At 48.3% G+C, this 20,344-nt stretch overlaps 1 protein-coding gene across 8 annotated transcripts in view; it reads right to left on the bottom strand.

Moving 5' to 3' along the window:
- Nucleotides 1-969: 969 nt before the first annotated feature.
- Nucleotides 970-20,344, bottom strand: part of ADD1 (adducin 1) — a 41,258-nt gene continuing 21,883 nt past the window's right edge. For 2 of the 8 annotated variants that reach the window (XM_039361548.1, XM_039361547.1), the window contains exons 10-15: nucleotides 19,859-20,203; nucleotides 17,111-17,212; nucleotides 16,052-16,141; nucleotides 10,455-10,611; nucleotides 9,292-9,387; nucleotides 970-2,109 (exon numbers count right to left, since the gene is read on the bottom strand). In XM_039361548.1, the coding sequence (XP_039217482.1) occupies nucleotides 1,763-2,109; nucleotides 9,292-9,387; nucleotides 10,455-10,611; nucleotides 16,052-16,141; nucleotides 17,111-17,212; nucleotides 19,859-20,203 (1,137 nt within the window). In that variant the 3' untranslated portion in view covers nucleotides 970-1,762. Of the gene's footprint in view, nucleotides 2,110-6,669; nucleotides 6,705-9,291; nucleotides 9,388-10,454; nucleotides 10,612-15,108; nucleotides 15,202-16,051; nucleotides 16,142-17,110; nucleotides 17,213-19,858; nucleotides 20,204-20,344 lie in introns of those variants that run through there. The other 6 variants (XM_039361555.1, XM_039361552.1, XM_039361553.1 and 3 more) reach the window with 6 other exon arrangements.

Raw genomic sequence — 20,344 nt, 5'->3', positions numbered from 1 at the left:
CTCGTTATTTTCTTAATTAAGTCTTCTTCTTTTCTTTTGCTTCCTGATTACACAAACCAGCAAAAGTCCTTTCCTACGTGGATTCTGTGAAAGGGTAGCAATTAGATAAAATAGAAAAATTCACAATCTGTCTCTTGTTGTAGAATCCAAGATAAGTGGCAGAAGAGGGATCTAAATTACAGTTGAATAGTAGGGGAACACAGGTCGGATAAGAGAAAGGCCTGGATGGAACCAAATGGCCAAAGAGACTGAGGTTTCCTGGAGTGGCTCGTCTACATTTCTGCCGTTGAGGTTGTTGCGAAACCGACTGTCCGACTCCGTGGGCAGGTGACCAAAGTGTTTGCATCAAAATAGTCAAGATTTTTTTCATTCCCAAAAGAGGCGCATGGAAGAACAGATACAGGCCAAATACGCCATCCTGGAGGCACTTGTCACTTCTACCTTCTGTATTTCACCAAGTGTCTTACCGTAACCAAGTCCCTCTTGGTAAGACTTCTGAGACATTGGGAACTTTAAAACGATGATGGACATGCCTAATTATTCTTCCTTTTGTATTACCGAAATGCTGATGTAATGTTTTGTATGCTGCAAAAGAACGTGTGTCGAGAGAGGAATATTTTCCATTTTCTTTTTCCATATAATAAAGTTTTCAGCGGAGGTTCCTTTAAGCATGGTAAAGAATGCAATATATGGGTTCCATCACAGAATTCCCCCGATGGGTGGGTAGCTTTTTCGGGTCATCCAAGGCTGGCTTGGCACAAGGTGGAGCCATTTCTGGTGTTTGTCTCTCCGTTATGTCCAGGAGAAAAAAAAAAGGTTGGGATTCTTTATGGCTTCCAGAAAGGGAATCCAATTCTCTCGCTGGGTTTCTGGATTTTTGGACCAGCGCCTGGTGTCGGGACCGGCACCCAGATCTGTCCCTGGTGCAAGTGAGGAGGAGAAGCCGCATAAATGAAGAGAGCCAGTCTGTGCCTGCTAGGAATACATTTTATTTCCAAGGACGTGAACTTATCTTTCATCGGTATAAGTGTGACGGAGTACAATGCTTTGCTAGAAAACAAATTAGTAAAATAGCGGATTATTCTGTGGGAAAAAAAGAGGCGATTATTAAACTGAATTAGAAAACAGGCGGGAGGGCGGGATGAGCAAGAAAAACGCCACAAGTTAACTTCATCCTTAAGACACAAAAATAGGCTCCAGTCTCAGCGATGTTACGACACCAAGCAAGGCAGAGAGCGGCCGTAAAGCCTCGGGGGGGGGGGTGGTGCAGGGCAAAGCGGAGGAAGCGGTCATGAGGGTCCCCCCCCAATTGCACAGAAATGGGCTCTGCTGGACGGCTGGACACAAAGCCACCTGCACCAGAGAGCAGACTTGGGAGGAGTGAGCAGGGCGCGTCGCCTTCACATAGAAAGCCGAGAGAGGGAGAGAGGGACTTCAAACTGTTTTCACGAAGTGGCTCCCACCAGGAAACCCACTCCTTCACATGCTCGGGATGTTCCCCGCTCGGCTGCTTGTTTGTTGCTTTTCTTCCGCGCACACAAAAATCGGCATCTTCTGCTTGCTAAATTCCAGTTATAAACTCAAATCGGTCAAGCTCTAGTGTTGTTTGTCCTGCTTTTTTTTTTTTAACAAGAAAGACCAAACGAAAGCACAAGGCAGAATCTGATATAATTCGGGGGGGGGGATTAATAAAGAAGGGGGAGATGCGCAAAGACCAAACCCTCCCTTTGGGGAGGAGGGAGGGAGGGACGGGGGGGAAACTTCAGGGCTCGCTCTTCTTCTTGCTCTTCTTGAGGAAGGACGGGGTGCGAAACTTCTTCTTCTTCTTGGAGGGCGACTTCCCCGGAGACTCCTCGCTGCCGGCTTCGGCCGCTGCCCCATCCTCGGCCGGGGGAGACGCAGGGGGCTCTCCGCTCGGGGAAGGGCAGGGCTGAGGGCTCTCGGGAGGGCCTTCCTTCTGGGGGGCAGCAAGCTCTGGGTCGGGGTCGTCATCCTCCGTTCCGAAGACTTCTTCTGAAGGCTGGTTGGGAGCGGTGAGGTCTGGGAGGCTTGGCTGGGAAGGGGCGGCTTCGCTGCTGCCTTCGTGGCCCGCCTGGCCCGCCGGCCGTTCTGGGGAGCAAACGACAGGAGAAAGGGGGGGGAACGTGGTGTGAAGACCGGCCTCTTGGCACCCACCTTCCTTCAGTGGGAGGGAGGGTGCTGCTCCTGGGGGTCCAATCCCGGGCAGCCGCCTCCCATCCACAGGGTCCCAAGAGAGATATTTGGATATTTTGCAAACAACTCAGCCTTCTCCTGACACACCCCGAGCCAAAAATGCATGCAAAGGACTGCAAAAGGGTCACTTTTTGGGGGGTGGGGGGGTTGCTTGCTTTAGGGACTTTCCTGACTGCAGGCAAAGGGGTGAGGAGGGGAATGATCTTAAGCTCAATGTTAACCCAGTGGAAATGTTGTGGTTCCCCCCTCCCCGAATCTTGGCCAGGGATACGGCTGCCCTAAAAGGACGCTCAAATTAATGGGAGGTTTCGGGGTCAGCTCCAGGGCGCCTGGCACCCTGGCCGACGGCACCCATTTCCACCCGTGCAAGAGCTGCTTTTCTGGAATGGTTCAGGGTGAGGAGCTGGCACGGGTGGGTCCCTAAGTGTGGCGCTCTACAGCCAGCCTGGAGAACTAGAGTACTTGCACTGGGAACAGAGGGTAAAAAAATCTGCCTAAAAGGGTGCCCAGACTTTGGGGTTCACAAGCAACCAGGGTCCTAGGCAGAAGTTGGCCTCCGCCTCACCCAGAGCTTCTTCCAGGACTGAGGGAATGCTCCTGGAGACAAGGCCTGGGCTACTGTTGCTGCTGGTGTGGCCAACCTCAATTTCTCTGAGGGACACGAGGGACTTTTGCCAAACGTCCTGGACTGTCACCCCCACCATCATCCCCGGATTGGGTGGATTAGGGAATGGCAAAATTGTGGGCACGCTTTAGTTCTTTCAGGGGCTGATGAAAGCCCTCCCTCCCCTGAATCGGCCATCGCACTTGAAACGGAGGCATTTTTCAGACAGGTGTGCACCCCTCTCTTCATAAAGCAGAGTTGGGCAACTATGGCCCCTTTACAGCCTGTGGACTTCAACTCCCAGAATTCCTGAGCCCACCATGGGAAGTCTGGGAGTTCTAGAGTTGGAACTCCCGGAAACTCTGGGAGTTGAGGTTCACGGATTTGTCTACAGACGTTGTCCCAACGGTGCTTTTTTTTTTTCAAGAGGCAACTGGACTTTCTTTGTTTTTCCTTGAAGACGTTTCACTTCTCCTCCCAGAAGCTTCTTCGGCTCTGACTGAATGGTGGAGGGAAGGATTTATACTCCTTGCAGACAGGTGGTCATTTGCCTCCTTTTAGAGGGTTGTTGAGGCCACTTGGATCCCAACCGCACAAACATCCCAGTGGCTTCAACGATTCTCTAAAAGAAGGCAAATGACCAGCTGTCTGCAAGGAGTATAAATCCTCCCATTTCCCCCACCATCCAGTCAGAGCTGAAGAAGCTTCTGGGATGAGAAGAGAAACGTCTTCAAAGGAAAAACAAGAAAGTCCAGTTTCCTCCTGAAAAAAGCAGCTTTGGGACAAGTTCACGGGTTGTCCAGGGGGCATAGTTGCCCACCCGTTATAACAGAATGCAGGGACTCTCACATGCAAACATGAGCTACGTTTGGTATCTGAAAGGTTAAGGCAAAGCTGCACGTGTGGGGTCGACACCCAGCCTTGCGTGGAAGGGGAAGAAGCCCCACAGGGTGGGGGGGGGGAGAAAGCATCCTCCGGGCTGGCCTGTGGATCCAGTTCTCGATGAGCAAAGTGGGAGAGAACGCCCAACTCTGCAGGGAACTTTTGCCTGTCTGCTTAGATGAAGTGGGGGGGAGGAAAGGAGGGGGGCATCTAAGCGTGTCCCCGTGACCTAGGTCAGGGGTAGGCAACCTTGGCTCTTTTATGACTGGTGGATTTCAACTCCCAGAATTCCTGAGCCAGCCACGCTGAGGGGAAAGGGAGAGGTTTCCAAGCTGAGCCATGCCGGCTCAGGAATTCTGGGAGTTGAAGCCCACCAGTCATAAAGGGGCCAAGGTTGCTTACCCCTGGTCTGGGGGATTCTTCTCCTTAACCAACCACTTTAAACTAAACTTGTTTAGTTTGTTTTTTAGTTGAGGAGGGGGTCGACCTATTTTCCAAAGCACCAGAAGGTAAGACAAGGAAAAAACAGATAGAAACTGATCCAGGAGAGAAGCAACCTGGAATCAAGGAGGAATTTCCTAAGAGTGAGGACAATTAACCAGTGGAACAACCTGCCCCCAGATGTTGTGAATGCTCCAACACTGGAGGCTTTCAAGAAGAGACTTCTTGGGATGGTATAGGGCAGGAGTAGGCAACCTTGGTTCTTTTATGACTCGTGGACTTCAACTCCCAGAATTCCTGACCCAGCCACGCTGAGGGGAAAGGGAGAAGTTTCCAAGCTGAGCCACGCTGGCTCAGGAATTCTGGGAGTTGAAGTCCACAAGTCATAAAAGGGCCAAGGTGGCCTACCCCTGACCTGGGCAAGGGGGCTATCATCTCCCCCAGCCAGAGCCCTTGAGCGGTCACAAGGAAGAGCCATGGAGCAGCTTACAACTGTGTTCCTCTTGGTCAAAGCAACAGAAATGACTGCTTACATACTTCCTGGTTCTCCTGCCAGGAAAAAGGCTGTTCTAGTGATCCCAAGAGGAAGGACGGACTCATTCAGTTTAGCGCATTCTGGAAAGATTCCAGGATACGCTTGGTTTTGTATACAGGGCAGATATTTAAAACACGAGTGAATCGGGAGAGGAGAAAATCTTTTGAAGACCTAATCAGATCATTCTCCTTATGTTTTCTAAGCAGACGTTGGGGGCGGTCATCGAATTTAAGGGGATTTAGTAGAGATTTACCGTTCTGCGGGATGTCCTAGTGCAGGGGTCTTCAAACGTGGCCCTTTGATGACGCGTGCCTGGCTGAGGAATTCTGGGAGTTGAAGTCCACAAGTCATCCAAGGGCCACGTTTGAAGACCCCTGTCCTAGTGTCTTTCCTGCTTTATCCTTTTATTTGCAAACCGTTCTGCGTTATTGTTTGTTTTCATTTCAAGTTTAGAATTTGTTAGCGCAGTGACGAGAAGGACTTCAAACCCAGCAAACCGAAAACTGTTAGATTTAAAAAACAAACAAACAAACTTTTGTTAGGTTAATTTAAAAGCAGAGGGAAAGGTTTGTAAAGCCATTTGGCAAATTAAAAAGCCCAATTAGCTTTGCTGAAAATAACTTCACGAGCCTTCTTTTTACACCCCTTTCTTGCTTGTCGTTTTGGCCGGGCTCCGGAGAGAAGAACAGCCACTTCCTTCATTAGGATATAAAATGCCTGGCGGCGAGGCTAGGGAGAACCGCCCAAAAAGTAACTCCCAAAACCATCATCTGGTTTCTTAAGATTACACCTGAAGGAAGATTACACCTGAAGAAGGAAAACTGGGAACTACTGAGTTAAGCAGTGCTGCTACGCGTCCTTCGTCACTCTAATGGAATATGTAGCCATTCCGACCGATTCAAATATAGGAGATGGCCTCTTTCCATTTTATAGAGATTACGATGAGTTTTGCCACCGTACGCATACAGATATTACTTGACTTGTCACCGTTCAAAGATACGACAGTCACGTGTTGAGGACCAGAGAAATGCAGGTGTCTGTTTTCTTTACCTGGACCGTCCTTTGCGATGGATCTGATGCCCAGAAGGAAAGTGGACCTGTCCTTCTAGTCCAGTGGTTCTCAACCTTTTTAACGCTGCGACCCCCAACCGGTCGTAAGTCGAGGACTACTCAACCGGTCGTAAGTCGAGGACTACTCAACTGGATGCAGCACCGTTTGCAGAATGGGACTTTGGGTGGGCTCAGCAGGGCAGAGACAGCCTGGACAATTCCTATTGGCTTTTGGAAAGCCAATAGAATTAGACTCTATTCAAGAGAGTCTATTCTATGGGCTTTCAAAAGCCAATAGAATAAAAGGGAGTAGCATAGCTAAGGAAAAGGGGGGGAAAAAATGGCGGACTGCGTTGTTTGGCGACCCCCGTGAAATGGTCATTCGACCCCAAATGGGGTCCCGACCCATAGGTTGAGAACCACTGGGCTAGTCAAAGGACATAGGCCACTTGGAAAAAAGAGAAGTGTTGCAACTGACACAACGTGCCTATTTCGTGTGCTGGACTTTCTCTCCCAAGGGAAGGTTCAGAGGCTGTTGTGATGACGTAGGAAGCATCACACACCCTAGCCAACGTCTTCCTTCCCTCTCGAGAAAGGGCTTTATCTCCCCCTGGTGAAGTGGGTTACAGCGCCAAGGCCCAACCGTGGCGACATGCATCTAACCTGGATTCCAAATTAGATGCGCCTCTGATCTGCACGAAGCTGGCCAAGCAAATGAAAAGAATTAAGCAAACTTTAAAAAAAAAAAAAAAGTATGCAAAGCGCCTGCACGGATCAACTCCACACACCATGGAAGGAAGGAAGACACCGGAAAGAGGCCGTAAATAAATAAATAAACAAAACAAAACAGAATAAATAAAAAATAAAACCGTTCACAACGAAGCGAAAAGCAGAGAAACAAGGCAGGAGGCAAGCGGGGGGGGGGGAAACTCCATCATACTTACTACGGCAACAGGTACTCTTTAGCATATCCACCTCCTGTTTGTAAGGCAGCCACAGGAAGGAAGGAGGGGAAAAAAAAAAAAGCACAAAGAGAAAAAAGTCTATGCATCCATCACAGCCACTGGAGTCAAGAGAGAAAAAGAATGGCTAAAGGCCATTCTTAAAAAGGGGTTACAGAATGAAATGGGGACGGGGTCGGTGGGGGTGGGGGGGGGTGAAGAGAGACAGATAATTTAATCACAGATGGCTGACGATACCCAGAGCTGACAAAGAAGACAAGAAACACGGCTGCTTGTACATTCGCCACAAAATGCCACTGAAAGATGTCTCTGGCCTTCGTCCCCCTGAGCAGAGACCGGCAAGGAAAGACATCTTTCTAAATTTGGGGAGGGGGGTGGGATTATAGCAACACTTAAGGAAGGTGCAACGCAGATGTTGACTCCTGCTCCTCTTCCTCTCTCTCTTAGCCCATCCTGCACTTCTGGATCTGTGCTGGGCTCGGTGGGCAAGAGGTATCCCTGGGATGAAGGCAAAGCCTGTTAACGGTGGGGGCTGCCAGGGACAGCCCAGAACGTGCTGCTGCCCGGGCGGGGGCAAAGGAGGGGCAGATCTGGGTTGATCAGACCCAGGAGAGCCCAGGCTGAAAACCTGGCTCAAAAGAAGGCAACACCACAACACAAGGAATGTTGTGGCACTGGGGTTTTAGAAGGCAGGATTGCAGCCTGACTCTGCCCACAGCCAGGAAGTTCGATCCTAACCCGCTCAAGGTTGACTCAACCTTCCGTCCTTCAGAGGTCAGTCAAATGAGGACCCAGATTTTGAGGGGGGGGGGGGCAAGAGGCTGATTCTGTAAACCGCTTAGAGAGGGGCTGTAAAGCGGTATATAAGTCTAAGTGCTATTGCTATTTCCCTGCGGTTGCCAAGAGAAGCACAACGGATGAGCCGTGGAGGTTCTCAAGGCTTTAGAGCAGGGCTGGGCAATTATGGCCACTTCATCACCGGTGGACTTCAACTCCCAGAATTCCTGAGCCAGCCATGAATTCTGGGAGTTGAAGTCCACCGGTGGTAAAAGTGGCCGTAACTAGCCAGCCCTGCTTTAGAGAGTTCTCTTCCAATTTGATCATTAATTTCCAAAAGCATCAGCATAGGCAAGGATTCACGTCGCAAACTTAACAAGAAACAAGCCATCTTTAACAGCCTGGTTTCAGCTCCGTAATTTTCCTAGGGAACCAACTCTTAATGCGATACGTGATCTACCACCAAGAAACCTGGTACTGGAAATTTTGAGGAAAGGAAGAACAGTTCAGATCAGATCACAGCCTCGTGGGTGGTTGTAACAATTCGAAAGTGTGGACCAAATGCTCTAGGGCAGAGATGTTACAACAGTTCATTTAGTGACCGTTCAAAGTTACAACGGCACTGACAAAAAGGGACTTAGGACCGTTGTTCACAGCTCTGTTGCCTCCCCATGATCACGGGATCAAAATTCAGATGCTTGGCAACTGATTTGTATTTACGACCGTTGCAGTGTCCTGGGTGTGGGTGTGTCATGTGATCCCCTTCTGACAGGCAAAACCAATGGAGGGAGCCAGATTCCCTGAACAACTGTGTTGCTAACTTTAACACCTGCGGCGGTTCGCTTAACAAAGGTGGTGAGAAAGGTTGTTAAAACGGGGCAAAACTCCACGAGCCAGTGTCTCACTTAACAACAGAAATTTTGGGCTCAGCTGGGGTTGTTAAGTCGAGGACCACCTGTAAAAGGTGAAGAGACGTGGCAACATTAGTGGGGAAGAAGGCTGAATTAAAGCCAAATATTTCCCCCCCATAAAATCACCATCCAGCCTGACCCACAGAAGCGTCCTTCGCTTGGGGGCCAGCTGTGGATCTGCCGGGGTCCTAAATGGGAGCCCAGCTGTTGCACCTCTGCCTTCCTTCCCAGTTTCTGATTTATAGTCAGGGCCTTTTCTAATTCATCAGAAAAGGGAACGGCGCTTTAGATCTTGGCACGCACATGGCACATGGGGGGGGGGTGAAGGTCCACAGATGGCTGCACGCAAAAAGGAAGACATTTCAGTACAGTGTTTTGCGGAACGGAAAAGCAAACACACACACACACACATACACAAAGCTGGGCACTGTTAGGAAGGGACTGAGAAACCCAGTGGCTACACCTGAGGGGCCACCAGGCTGTGGGATTCTTCCCAAAAACTGATGGATGCTCCGTCAACTGATAAAGGAGCAGCTCCATCAAAGTGGGGGGGGGGGAGAGTGAGAAATGGCTTCCAAACGAGGTCACTATGCTTTGAACCCATTTTTCTCTCCCGGTTCAAGGAGGGGGAAGATCATGCAAGGTAACTTATGGATCTGACATGAAAGGGGGAGCTTCAAGCTACTGGATTCGTCAGAAGGATCAGGGATGGTTTGAAGAAACGCTGGAAAGCTATTATTGCCCTTCCTGGTCACTGAAAGCTGAATGAGTGTTTCTGGAGGGGTCATTTTCTTGGGAACAATTACACAGAAACTCTATTTAGCTCCATCTTCCTACTAAGAAATGTCATTCCTGAGTCTTTTCTCCAAGGAATGGAAACGCAACGCCTCGGATGCCACCCACATTAACACATACCTTCCTCAAGTTTGACCGGAGTGCTGGGTGGGGTGGAAGCGACCGTTTCTTCCGGAGAGCTCCTATCTCCCTGCTGTCTGCCGTCTTCACCATCTTCTACAAAACAGATTACAATTGAGAAGAAAGAGAAAAGAAAGAAAGAAAGAGATAAGAAAGTAAATCAAGAAAGAGATAAGATCAAGAAAGAAAATCAAGAAAGAGATACTGTAAGAAAGAAAATCAAGATAGATAAGAATGAAAATCAAGAGATAAGAAAGAAAATCAAGAGATGAAAGGAAGAAAGAGATAAGTAAATCTCAAGAAAGAGATAAGAAAATCAAGAAAGAAAATCAAGAGATACTGTAAGAAAAAAATCAAGAAAGAAAATCAAGACATATAAGAATGAAAATCAAGAGAGATAAGAAAGAAAATCAAGAGATGAAAGAAAGAACAAAGAAAGAGATAAGAAAATCAAGAAAGAAAATCAAGAGATAAGAAAGAAAATCAAGAGAAGAAAGAAAGAAAGAAAGAAAGAAAGAAAGAAAGAAAGAAAGAAAGAAAGAAAGAAAGATTTCTCTTCTTTGCAAATTTGCAGCAAACATTGTCCCTTCTCACTCACATCGTGTGGGAAAGTGGGAAGCTTCCGGAAACAAATGCCACAACGGACAAAATAATAGTGGCATCAGTTAGGGCAGTGATGGCGAACCTTTTAGAGACCGAGTGCCCAAACCGCAACCCAAAACCCACTTAGGTATCGTCGGGTGCCGGGTGGGCATGGCTGCGGTGGCAACGGCAGACTGGGTGGGACTAAAAAGTTCAATCAATTCCAGATTTTTTTTTCCCGTTAGAAGTTGAAATTGATTGATTAAACCTTTTGGGGGGGGGGCACACGGCGACGGAGGCCTAAAGCGGAAAAGGTTTTATAAAACCCAGTGCCCGTGCCCACAGAGAGGGCTCTGCGCTACTTGTGGCACGCGGGGCCTAGGTTCGCCACCACGGAGTTAGGCAATGAAGCTTTTCTGACAGTGCCGTGGTTAGACCACATGCATGGCCTGGGTTGACAGGCACCGTGAGCCCAGAGGAGACACTGGGAGCAAAACTCCACCAATTCCAGCAAGACGTGCCCGTTCAAGCCAAGATGCAGTGGGCTCACGGGCGGTGCCCAGCTGACGCGACACACAGACCTTCCGATTGCCTCTGCTTCCTTTCGACTTCTTGGCGATACTCCTCCAGTTCTCGGTCCGTGAGTTTGTGGAAAGGGTTGGGTCCAGTCGTGCTGATGATGACGCGGGGCTGGTATTCCTTCTCAATGATGGCCTTGGAGGCGGTCACCAGCTCCCCCTGATCAGAAGAAGAGAAAGTTCTCTCACCATCTGGGAGACCAGACACTGGAGGCACCGGGTGTCCCAATGGTGTTTTTTTTTTCAGGAGGCAACGGGACTTTGTTTTTTCTTTGAAGACCTTTCGCTTCTCATCCCAGAAGCTTCTTCAGCTCTGACTGGAGGTGGGGAATGGAAGGATTTATACTTCTTGTAGACAGTTGGTCATTTGCCTTCTTATAGAGGGTCACTGAGGCCACTTGGAGGGTGGGGAATGGAAGGATTTATACTCCTTGCAGACAGCTGGTCATTTGCATTTTAGAGAACCGTTGAGGCCACTTGGAGGGTGGAAAATGGAGGGATTTATACTCCTTGTAGACAGCTGGTCCTTTGCCTTCTTTTAGAGGGTCATTGAGGCCACTTGGAGGTTCACCTGCGTCCTCGGGGTTACCTGCATGGTGCAAATGGGTGTGGAGCCTTCTTGGTTGCAGGATGTTTTCTGCCTTGTGTCCCTTCACTGTTGAAGAATGGCACAGGCTGTTGAAGAGGAGGACACAGGTAAACCTCCAGGTGGCCTCAAGGACTCTCTAAAAGAATGCAAATGACCAGCTGTCTGCAAGGAGTATAAATCCTTCCATTTCCCCCACCATCCAGTCAGAGCTGAAGAAGCTTCTGGGATGAGAAGCGAAACGTTTTCAAAGGAAAATCAAAGGAAGTCCAGTTGCCTCTTGAAAAAAGCACCTTTGGGACAACCGTGACCTGGATGACGGAGAATCTCCATAGATACTGGAGGCGCTGGGGAAAACGCTCGTTCTAATGAAGCAACATCCCTGAAAAGTTTAATTTCATACAGAGCGGGGAGGCTGCCCTGCTGATCTTGCACTATGAATCTAACACGGGCCATTTTTAGAATTTAAAAAACAAACAAAACCAAGTACGATTACATTGTTACAAACCAGTAAATAGCTTTCTGATTAAACCGCTCCATAAATATTGTAAACAAATCAACTGACTAGGTAAATGCACGAGTGCTTTTGCTGGCTGGCCAGCCACCGAAGTGGGATAAGACGCACTCTCTGGCCAACATTTCCGGCGGCAACTGCGGTTGCCCCAACTAATTCAAAATTGTTAGGTGGAAAGAGAGAGAAAAAGGTATGTCTAAACTCAAGCTCTGTATCTGTAAAGATCTGGGCATATTATTTCCGTCCCATCCAATTTTTGCAACGGAAAAGTCAAATTGAACATTTAAATTGGCACCCCTTAACTTAACAACTCCCGTGCAGTTTGTGTACGGTGCTCTAAAGCAGGGATGTCAAACTCAATTTCACTGAGAGCCGCATCAGCACTGCGGTTGCCCTGTGGGGGCCGGGTGGGTGTGGCCTACTGGGTGGGCGTGGATGGAATGGGTGTGGCCTACTGGGTGGGTGTGGCCAGTTCTACATCATTTGCGTTAAGGGTGCCTATGGGGGCCTGGGCAGGAGTGGGACAGATCTGAGGGTCTCTGGCAGAAGGGGGTGGGACCGGGGCAAGCGCCAAGGCATGGTCCACTGGGGCAAGTGCCAAGATGGCCACCACAAAATTGTACATTGGCTCCCTCCCGGCTGGCCTGGGCCAGGGCCAAGGCAGTGGGGGCCGTTCCCTCACTGTTTCCAGGATGGCTTTGCGGGCCACATGAAACCACGGGCTGCGTCTGGTCCCCGGGCCTTGTGTTTGACATGTCTGCTCTGAATATATCGTAAAGGAATGTTGGGAGGATCTTGGGAAACAGGGCAAAGAGCTGCTGCCCGGGCACCAGCCAGATAAGAGAGAGCAGAGCCCATAGCTGCATAGTAGACGGGAGGGAGAAGCTCAGAAGGGACCCTCCTGAAGTTCTCAATGATGTCAACTTTAACCAGTTTGGAAACAAGAGCAGATAGTTTTCTATAATTTTTCCTGCATGCCATTACTTATATGAAGTAACATTACTTATATGAAGTAACATTCTGTCTCAGCCTACGTTAGTCCTTGTTATGCTCACAAGGAGAAAACCCTCTTCCAAACAAGCGGTTCCAATCCCCTTTTATTATTCACAGACCCTTGTGTCCAAGGCAAACAAAACACAGTTCACAGAAACTCGATTCCTTAACACAAAAGTTTGCTTCGGCAACCAGCACCTCCCACACCTTCCCTTTTATTATTCAGCCAAGGTGTGGCTTCCTAATGCCTTCTCCTTTGCCTTTGGAGCCGCCCCATTGCATCCCTCTGTCCTACTCTCTTTGCCTGCTGGCGTTTTCGTGCATCCTGGATTTGTCCCAGCTGTTCTTCATCACTGTCCAACTCAGGCTCCCAGCACAGCTGTGTCTCAGCCTGAGCACGAGTAAAGGGGCCAGGCTCCTCCTCAGACTGTAAGTCTTGGCGCTCCTCAGAGCCTTCCTCTGACTCTGATGTCACTCCAGACCCCTCCTCCTCTGATTCCTCAGACTCAGCTGCCAGGTCTACTGGCTGGCAAGGAATCACAACACCCCACTGGATGCTTTTCAGAATCATGGTTCTCCTATTGGAATCTTATACGGGTCTCTCTCATAATATTCTCCTGCTCATCTCCTGAGAACGACAGGTCTGTTCTCAAAAACACCCAACGACAATTCCTAAGGTGTTCTTGGACACTGGCCAGAGTCTGGCAGGAATCATCACGTATAATAAGTATACAAGGCTGTTTGGCAAGGGAACGATGGGAGTTTCAATTTCAATCGGAGTGAAAGGGATAATTATACCTAACCCATTTTATATTGGGGGATGTAGGCAGGCTGGGGAGAGCTGAGCACGCTAGTCACAATCACAAAGGCCTGACCAAGCCTGGCCCCAAACGAAGCTGGTCTTCCCAGAGCTTTTTCTGAAGAGCTAAGGTGTGGAAAGCGAGCAAAAGAGAAGCAAGAGAAAGGAGGAGGTGCAAGGTTATGAATGAGGCGATGAGGCCCAAGAGCAAAGGCAGAAGGGAAAAGCGCATAAATCAGCTCCCCACTGTCAAAAGCCCGAGGAACCAAGATTTGTGTGGACGTTCTGCCAAGATCTGGGGAGGCAACACCCCCTCCAGAGAAGCATCCCTAAATCCATCAGAGGCTCTATGACCAGATGATCAAGTCTGGGTAACTTTGCCACGGTATGTCGACAGAAATTCATCCACGTCCAAGCGCTAACATCGTGGGAATTTGAATTAACAATTCCAAAGCTCAAGGGTTTTGTTTCGTCTACTTCTTAAAAAGCCACCCACAAAATGCAACATGCCAATCTGAGCAACTGATTGTCCCCTTTGGCTTAGGAACTGGTTGTGCCGTCTTTCGTTGCAAGAACGACAGCCAAGTATTTTGTGAAATTTGCAAGACACCGTACGTTATCTTCACACAGCGCAGAAACTCAACTCAGGCACCTTTGAGGGGGTTTTCTAGCAAAGCTGCCAGAAGAATTTTGTAGTTTAGGACTGGGTGACAGATTGTCCCCAAGCACTGATCTTGTTTTCTTCATCTGCTGCTACGGTCCTACTTGTACCTTTCAGAGCACTTGTTGCAAAGATGCTTTTTTTCAGGAGGAAACTGGACTTTCTCGTTTTTCTTTGAGGACGTTTCGCTTCTCATCCCGGAAGCTTCTTCAGCTCTGACTTGATGGTGGGGAACGAAAGGATTTATACTCCTTGCAGACAGCTGGTCATTTGCCTTCTTTTAGAGGGTTGTTGAGGCCACTTGGAGGTTTACCTGTGTCCTCAGGTCACCTGAGTGGTGCAGATGAGTGTGGGGCCTTCTTGGAACTGCTGAAAGGACCGTGTGGTAGACTGGAGATAGATAGAGGATGTCGTATCCCTCCCCCTCTGTTGAGGGAGGGCTATTCAATTTTGAAAATTTCACTCCATACGCAGTTTGAATTTTGGGGAAAAGACTGCACTAATTCTAAAGGATCAATTCATAGCCTTTGGGGAGATGACCAAGAGGCTGATCTCCGAGGACTTTTGCAAGTCACTGGATTTTGGAGAGTGAAGGTGCACAATGTACAGCCTGGGGTCGTGTGAAACTCTGCAGGATCAGGCTCTTCGGACACCCTCCCTCCCCAGATTCTCCCCGGTAACAAAACCCCAAAGTACAGCCTTCCTCGCCTCCTACGGCTGCATCATCAATAAAGGAAGCCTCTCTCGTTCTCTCTATCTGTGCGTGGAAATTGAATTATGACAGGTAGTAAAAAACTTCAGGTAACCGCAAATGGTCCATTAACACACAATTCTGCTTCTGCTGGATACGAAGCAGGGCGATTCCTGGTTAAATCCGTGGCTCTTTGGAGGGGGGGGAATTACAGCCGAGGTCAGCCATGTTTCAAAGGAAATTACTCAAAGAATCTGATCAACCTTCAGAGATCCTACTTGACATCAAACACACCCACCCAATGTGTAGCTCCCCTTTGTACCACGGAGCGAGAGAGATGATAAGCCAGGGTTAGAAAAAGGAGATTAAAAGCGAAAGAGAGTTGAGAGCGGAAGGACAGTGCAAGTCAGTACCTTTCTAACAGAGACAGATTTAGCTGGACTAAAGGCCTGCTCTGTGGGGTCCAGCCCTTCAATTGTTTCCGTACAGTCTGACAGGGGAGCATCCTGAAACAGGAAATTGAGTAGACAGAGCAAACCAAGCCCCGGCTTAGATTATCGGCTAAAAGCATCAGGACGTGGCCTTAAAAAACAACATGCAGAAGCACATTTAGCATGTCGAGACACAAGCAGCAGCAGCAGCAATAAAACAGCATGCAGAGCAACGTTGAATTCTTCTTTAGCGATATCCTGGCCGTGACATCAAGCAGCTAGAAAAGTACACTGGAAATAACCTGCATCTTACTGTATTTCCCTCCAAAATAAGACCGGGTCTTATATTAATTTTTGCTCCAAAAGACGCATTAGAGCTTATTTTTCCGGTTAGGTCTTATTTTGGGGAAAATACAGTACTAAATGTGTCTGTCTGGCTGACGATCTTAACTGGGGCTTATTTTTTGGGGGGGGTGGGGCTTTATATTACGAGCGTCCTGAAAAGTCATGCTAGGGCTTATTTTCCAGTTAGGTCTTATTTTGGGGGAAATAAGGTAGTGTGGGCTTATTCAAGGTTTGTTTGATTGTTTTTGAGAAGGTAACGGGCCTTTTTACCACCCCACTAAACCTAACAGACACACCCATGTCGGCGAAGGTGTCCCCTGCAGGTCATCGTGAATGCAGGAACACCACACAGCCTACCTGGTGCCTTGTGACCAGCACACCCCTAGAGACTGGCCTCCCACTGTGTGGCTGAACCCTCCGTGGGATGGTAAAGGCAGCAGCTGCCTGCCCCTCTCACCTACCTGATAAAGAGTTACTCTCTGTCAATTAAAGTTAAGTTGCACGGGGCTACATGAGGTGGCAGCAGGAAGAGGCCACGCGTTCATGCAGAGCGTCAGCGGAAGCTGCTTTGATTTCTCACCTGCACGAGGCTCCTGTCCATGACAACGCCGGAAAGGACTTGAGACTGTGGACCGGCCGTTTTAATGTCTTGCAAGTTCTGCTCCCTGATCTGTCAAAGGAAAGGGGGAAAAAAAAAAAGACACCGAGCATCAAGTCAGCCACAGACAGGTCAAGCCAACGAGCTGAGCTCTACACGTAGCTAGTTGCAGGCTTGTTCTGAGCTAGCGAAGCTACAGATCCATTACAACCCCGCTTAATTCTTGTTAAAAGAATGCAGAGGATCTTGGATCCTGTGCTGTTGGATCCTGACTTTTGTTTCATTCCAAATGGGCTTAGCCTGAACGGGGGCTTGTTTCGCAGGTGCCCGGAGAGGGCAGGGATAGGCTGACGGTTCCAACCAAAACTCGGGAGAACAAACGAAGTTCAAATCTGGATCCTATCTCTGATGCTTGCCAAAGTCCAGCACTCCCCTCTCTGATAGAGGCAATCCTCGACTTACGACCGTGAGCCCAAAAGGTCTGTTGGGAAAGGAGTTTTGCCCCATTTCACAACTTTTCTGGTCACAGGACAACTGAACACAGGTTCGCTTAACATCACTGCAGTTGATAATTTAGTGTCCTGGCTGTTCAGTGAATCTGGCTCCCCCCCCCTTTTACTAAGCTGGTCAGGTTGCAAAAGGGGATCACACAGCAACGGTCGTTAAGTTACGAACTAGCTGCCAAGCATCTTAATTTTGGTCATGTGATCATGAGAAGGCTGCAACGGTCGTTAAGCGTGAATAATGGCGATGAGTCACTTTTCCCAGGGCCTGGTGTAACTTCGAGCGGGCACTAAATGAACTGTAGTAAGTCAAGGACTACAATCCCTAATGGCACCCTTGGCCTGGGACCTTCCTGGGCACCCATGCCCAGTGCCAGTCAGTCCTGCGCAGCCCGGCTGCAGCCTGACCTTTCTGCCCCCTTCCCTTGTCCACAGGGGTCCCCAAAGGGCCGTGAGCCAGACGAGGCATCTTCCCATACGTTGAGATCCAGGAGCAGACTAACCCAGCAGGCAGAGCCATTTCCTGGCCGGTACGAACCTTGTTCCGCATTTCTTGGACCTCCTTGGGGTTCGTGTTCAAGGGAACAAAGAGGTTTGGGGGAGCAGATGAGGCAGTCCGGTGACCCTCCTCTTTAGTCCACTGTAAACAACAGCACGAAAACAGGGATGTTAGAAAAAAGGTGCCGGAATGCGCAGCTTCTTCAAAACAGCCAGGTTACATCGCACAGGAGAGCATGCAAGATTTGACAAAGGAGAACTGAAGCAATGATTGGGGTTTTTTTGGGGGGGGGGGGAACAGCTGCTTTGCTGCGTGGGTGTGTCCGATATCCAACCACCAAATCCACGAAAAATGGGGCGCCTAGAAGGGGTGCCAAGATTCCAGAGGTCTTCTTTAGCAGTAGAGACAACTATGACATTTTCAGGCTGTAATCAGAAGCCTCCATTCCTTGACTTTGCGGTGTGTATTGTTTTCGGGCTACAATGCAAAGCAGGGACATAAAAATCTTGGCCGCTTTTAAGGCCTGTGGACTTCAACTCCCAGAATTCCCCCGCCAGCATGCCTGGTTGGGGAACTCTGGGAGCTGAAGTCCATGAGTCTTACAGCTGCCAAGGCTGAACACCCCTGATGGAAAAGCTGGGTTCATTGGAATAAATCCCTCTTCACCCCGCAGGGCACTGTTTAGTGCCAGACTATTAATCAGATGGGCTCAGTTATGGAAATATAAAACCAGAAATGCTTGACAATCTTTTAATTGTCAATCTTTTAATTGCTTGACAATCTTTTAATTGTCCACATCATTGTTTCACTTCCCGGGTATCTTAATACATCAAAGCGAACAGAAACCACAAGATGACGGAAATATGAAAAGCAGCATGATAATAACCAGGCTAGGTGGATAATTTTGTCCCATGAAGAAAAAGAGTGGGCATCACCAAAGTTTAAATTCAAAACAAAACTCAAAAGAGTAGAAATTTCAAAACCGTTTTTACACAGACAGATAGATGGAGCAGCCTAACAGAAGAGTTTGGTGATGTCGTTGTTTTATATAAAGCTTATGGCTTCATATATTAATAAAAATAAAAACACATCTCCAAAGCTTAAAAAAAGCATTTGTTTTTTGCAGGAGGTTGCTTAATTTAACCAATAAAGTTAGTAGCTTAAGAAGTAAGTTTGTCCTACCAATATGAATATGAGATTTATTCTTTTGAAAGGTTATGTTTGGCTCCATTAATAAACAACATTTGCAGAGATAAGCTCTCAACTCTGAATCGAATCCATTTTACACTTTTGCATAAGTATACTCCTCCCAAAAATAATTCTGAGACAAGAAGCCAGAAATAGCACTCCTTAAAATGCAACATAATTTTAAAATGTTTTGCAAATATGAAGTAAAAAAATGGAATGAACATGGAGCTATGGATACTCACTGGTTCTTATCTTTTCACATAAAAATTACTCCAGCTTTTTATTAAAGATATTTAACAACAACGTTAAGAACCTTAGCATACTGGATTAAAAAAAAATAAAAACAATTTTTTAAAAAAATCAAATATAGAGTTACTGGATAGGGATTGAAAGGTGTTGTACTAATAGGTCAAAATCAGATTGTATTCCAGTGATTACTTTCAGCTTTCATTGGTTTTAGAACTTCACCTTGATTTGTGTGCTTAAGAAAATACAAAACTCTTAACGCACGTTGGATTTGGCTATTCCCCAAAGAAGTGATTATTTTAACGTCCGACAGTACTAGCATTATTTTTTTTAAAAAGGGAAGAAAAACCAGTCCATAGTCAAAAAACTTCCCCTCTATTCTCTCATTCAGTGTATATAAGAGCAATTATTATTCCCCAATAATAATCCTGAAAGGCACAGACCCGAATTGAGGGAGCAATGGACATTGCAGCGAGAGAGGCGCAAAGAAAAACAGGAACTATTAAATGTAACTGTTTTACAATGGGATGGCTCCTTAGGCTGAATCCTAACCCTCTGAGCAGCTTTGAAGGACTATCAGTTCTTCTGCTCAGCTCTAGAGCAATCCAGCAACACCCGCCAGCCACATGCATATCTGGATTTGACATCACTATCTCCGAGCAGCTGTTGGCTATCCGCCTTGAGGGCTCTAAAGTCCTCGGCTAACACCGAGGGGCCGCCAAGCCCATTCTGAACCACACCTGAGCCACACTTATCATGCCACTCGGGGCTAACCCTGCAGGAAAGAATCTTCAATTACGGCCACCTACTCACATGCAACATTTCATGCAGAAGGGGAGCGGTCAACCCTGGGAGGCTTCGGGACCGATGTGAAAAGACAACGGGACAGAGAGAGGGTGCAGGGCTCCGAATTCCGGAGTGTTCGGCTGAATCTCATTGCCCGTTGATGGATTCCAAAGCGGAGCCCTGCCTTCGGCTGCGCATAGAAACTGCCTAACGGAGTCTAAAGGCCTGGGAGTCATTTAGAAGTATGCCAAGGCCATTCTAAGGCCCAGTCATTAAAGTAAGGATGGAGTTGAGCCAGGAGAGAAAACGACACCGTATTCCTCTCCCTCGAAGCAATTTAAGCGGTGGGCATCGAACCCGGAGGCCAGGGAATTATCTATTGGCCAGAGAGGCAGAAAGGTAATCTTTCCCGCTGCCCACTTCCCCTCCCCCCGGGATCAAAAGGGTTTTTTTGGGGGGGGGGGGTTGGGAAATCCGTGCGGCTCGCCAGCATCCAAAGCCTCCCAGCGGCTGCCGCCAACGGCCGCGCTACATCATCTAACTATGAACAGTAAGGTAGGCACAGACCAAGCAGTTGGTAATACAGCTTGGCACGCAGACACCGGACGAGAGAGACTGCAGCAAGGGTTTCACGTGATCGTGTGTAATGTTCGTCCACACCTTAGTCTTCGACTTGGGGCTGCCGCCATCCGGCCCTTCTTCGGCTGGGTCATCCCCTCGGCTGGCATTTAGCCACCGTGCCTTCTCTCGCTGCTGTCTCTGAAAGCTATGCCTCAGAGGAGAGCAAGTGCCTGAGTCCCCGTCACTAGCAAAAGAGTAGCCGGTGACGGCAGCGGGAATCTCCGCCTCAGTGAACTTTTTAGTCTTCTCCCTCAGAGCAGGGCATCGGTAGGGGTAGCCAGTCCTGTAACCCTGGAGAAACACCAAAGCGGCGGGGAAAATTCATCAGGAATAGCAACAGCCCTTAAGACTTATATACCGCTTTAAAATGCTTTACTGCCCTCTCTAAATGGTTTACAGTGTCAATCTCTTGCCCCCCTCCCCAAAAAAACA

The sequence above is a fragment of the Crotalus tigris genome, unplaced genomic scaffold, assembly GCF_016545835.1.
Source record: "Crotalus tigris isolate CLP2741 ecotype Arizona unplaced genomic scaffold, ASM1654583v1 scf7180000019298.7629538967:1458412, whole genome shotgun sequence".
Taxonomy (NCBI): Eukaryota; Metazoa; Chordata; class Lepidosauria; order Squamata; family Viperidae; genus Crotalus; species Crotalus tigris.
The sequence above is the reverse complement of the archived record's forward strand: the minus strand, read 5'-3'. Positions and strand labels throughout refer to the sequence as shown.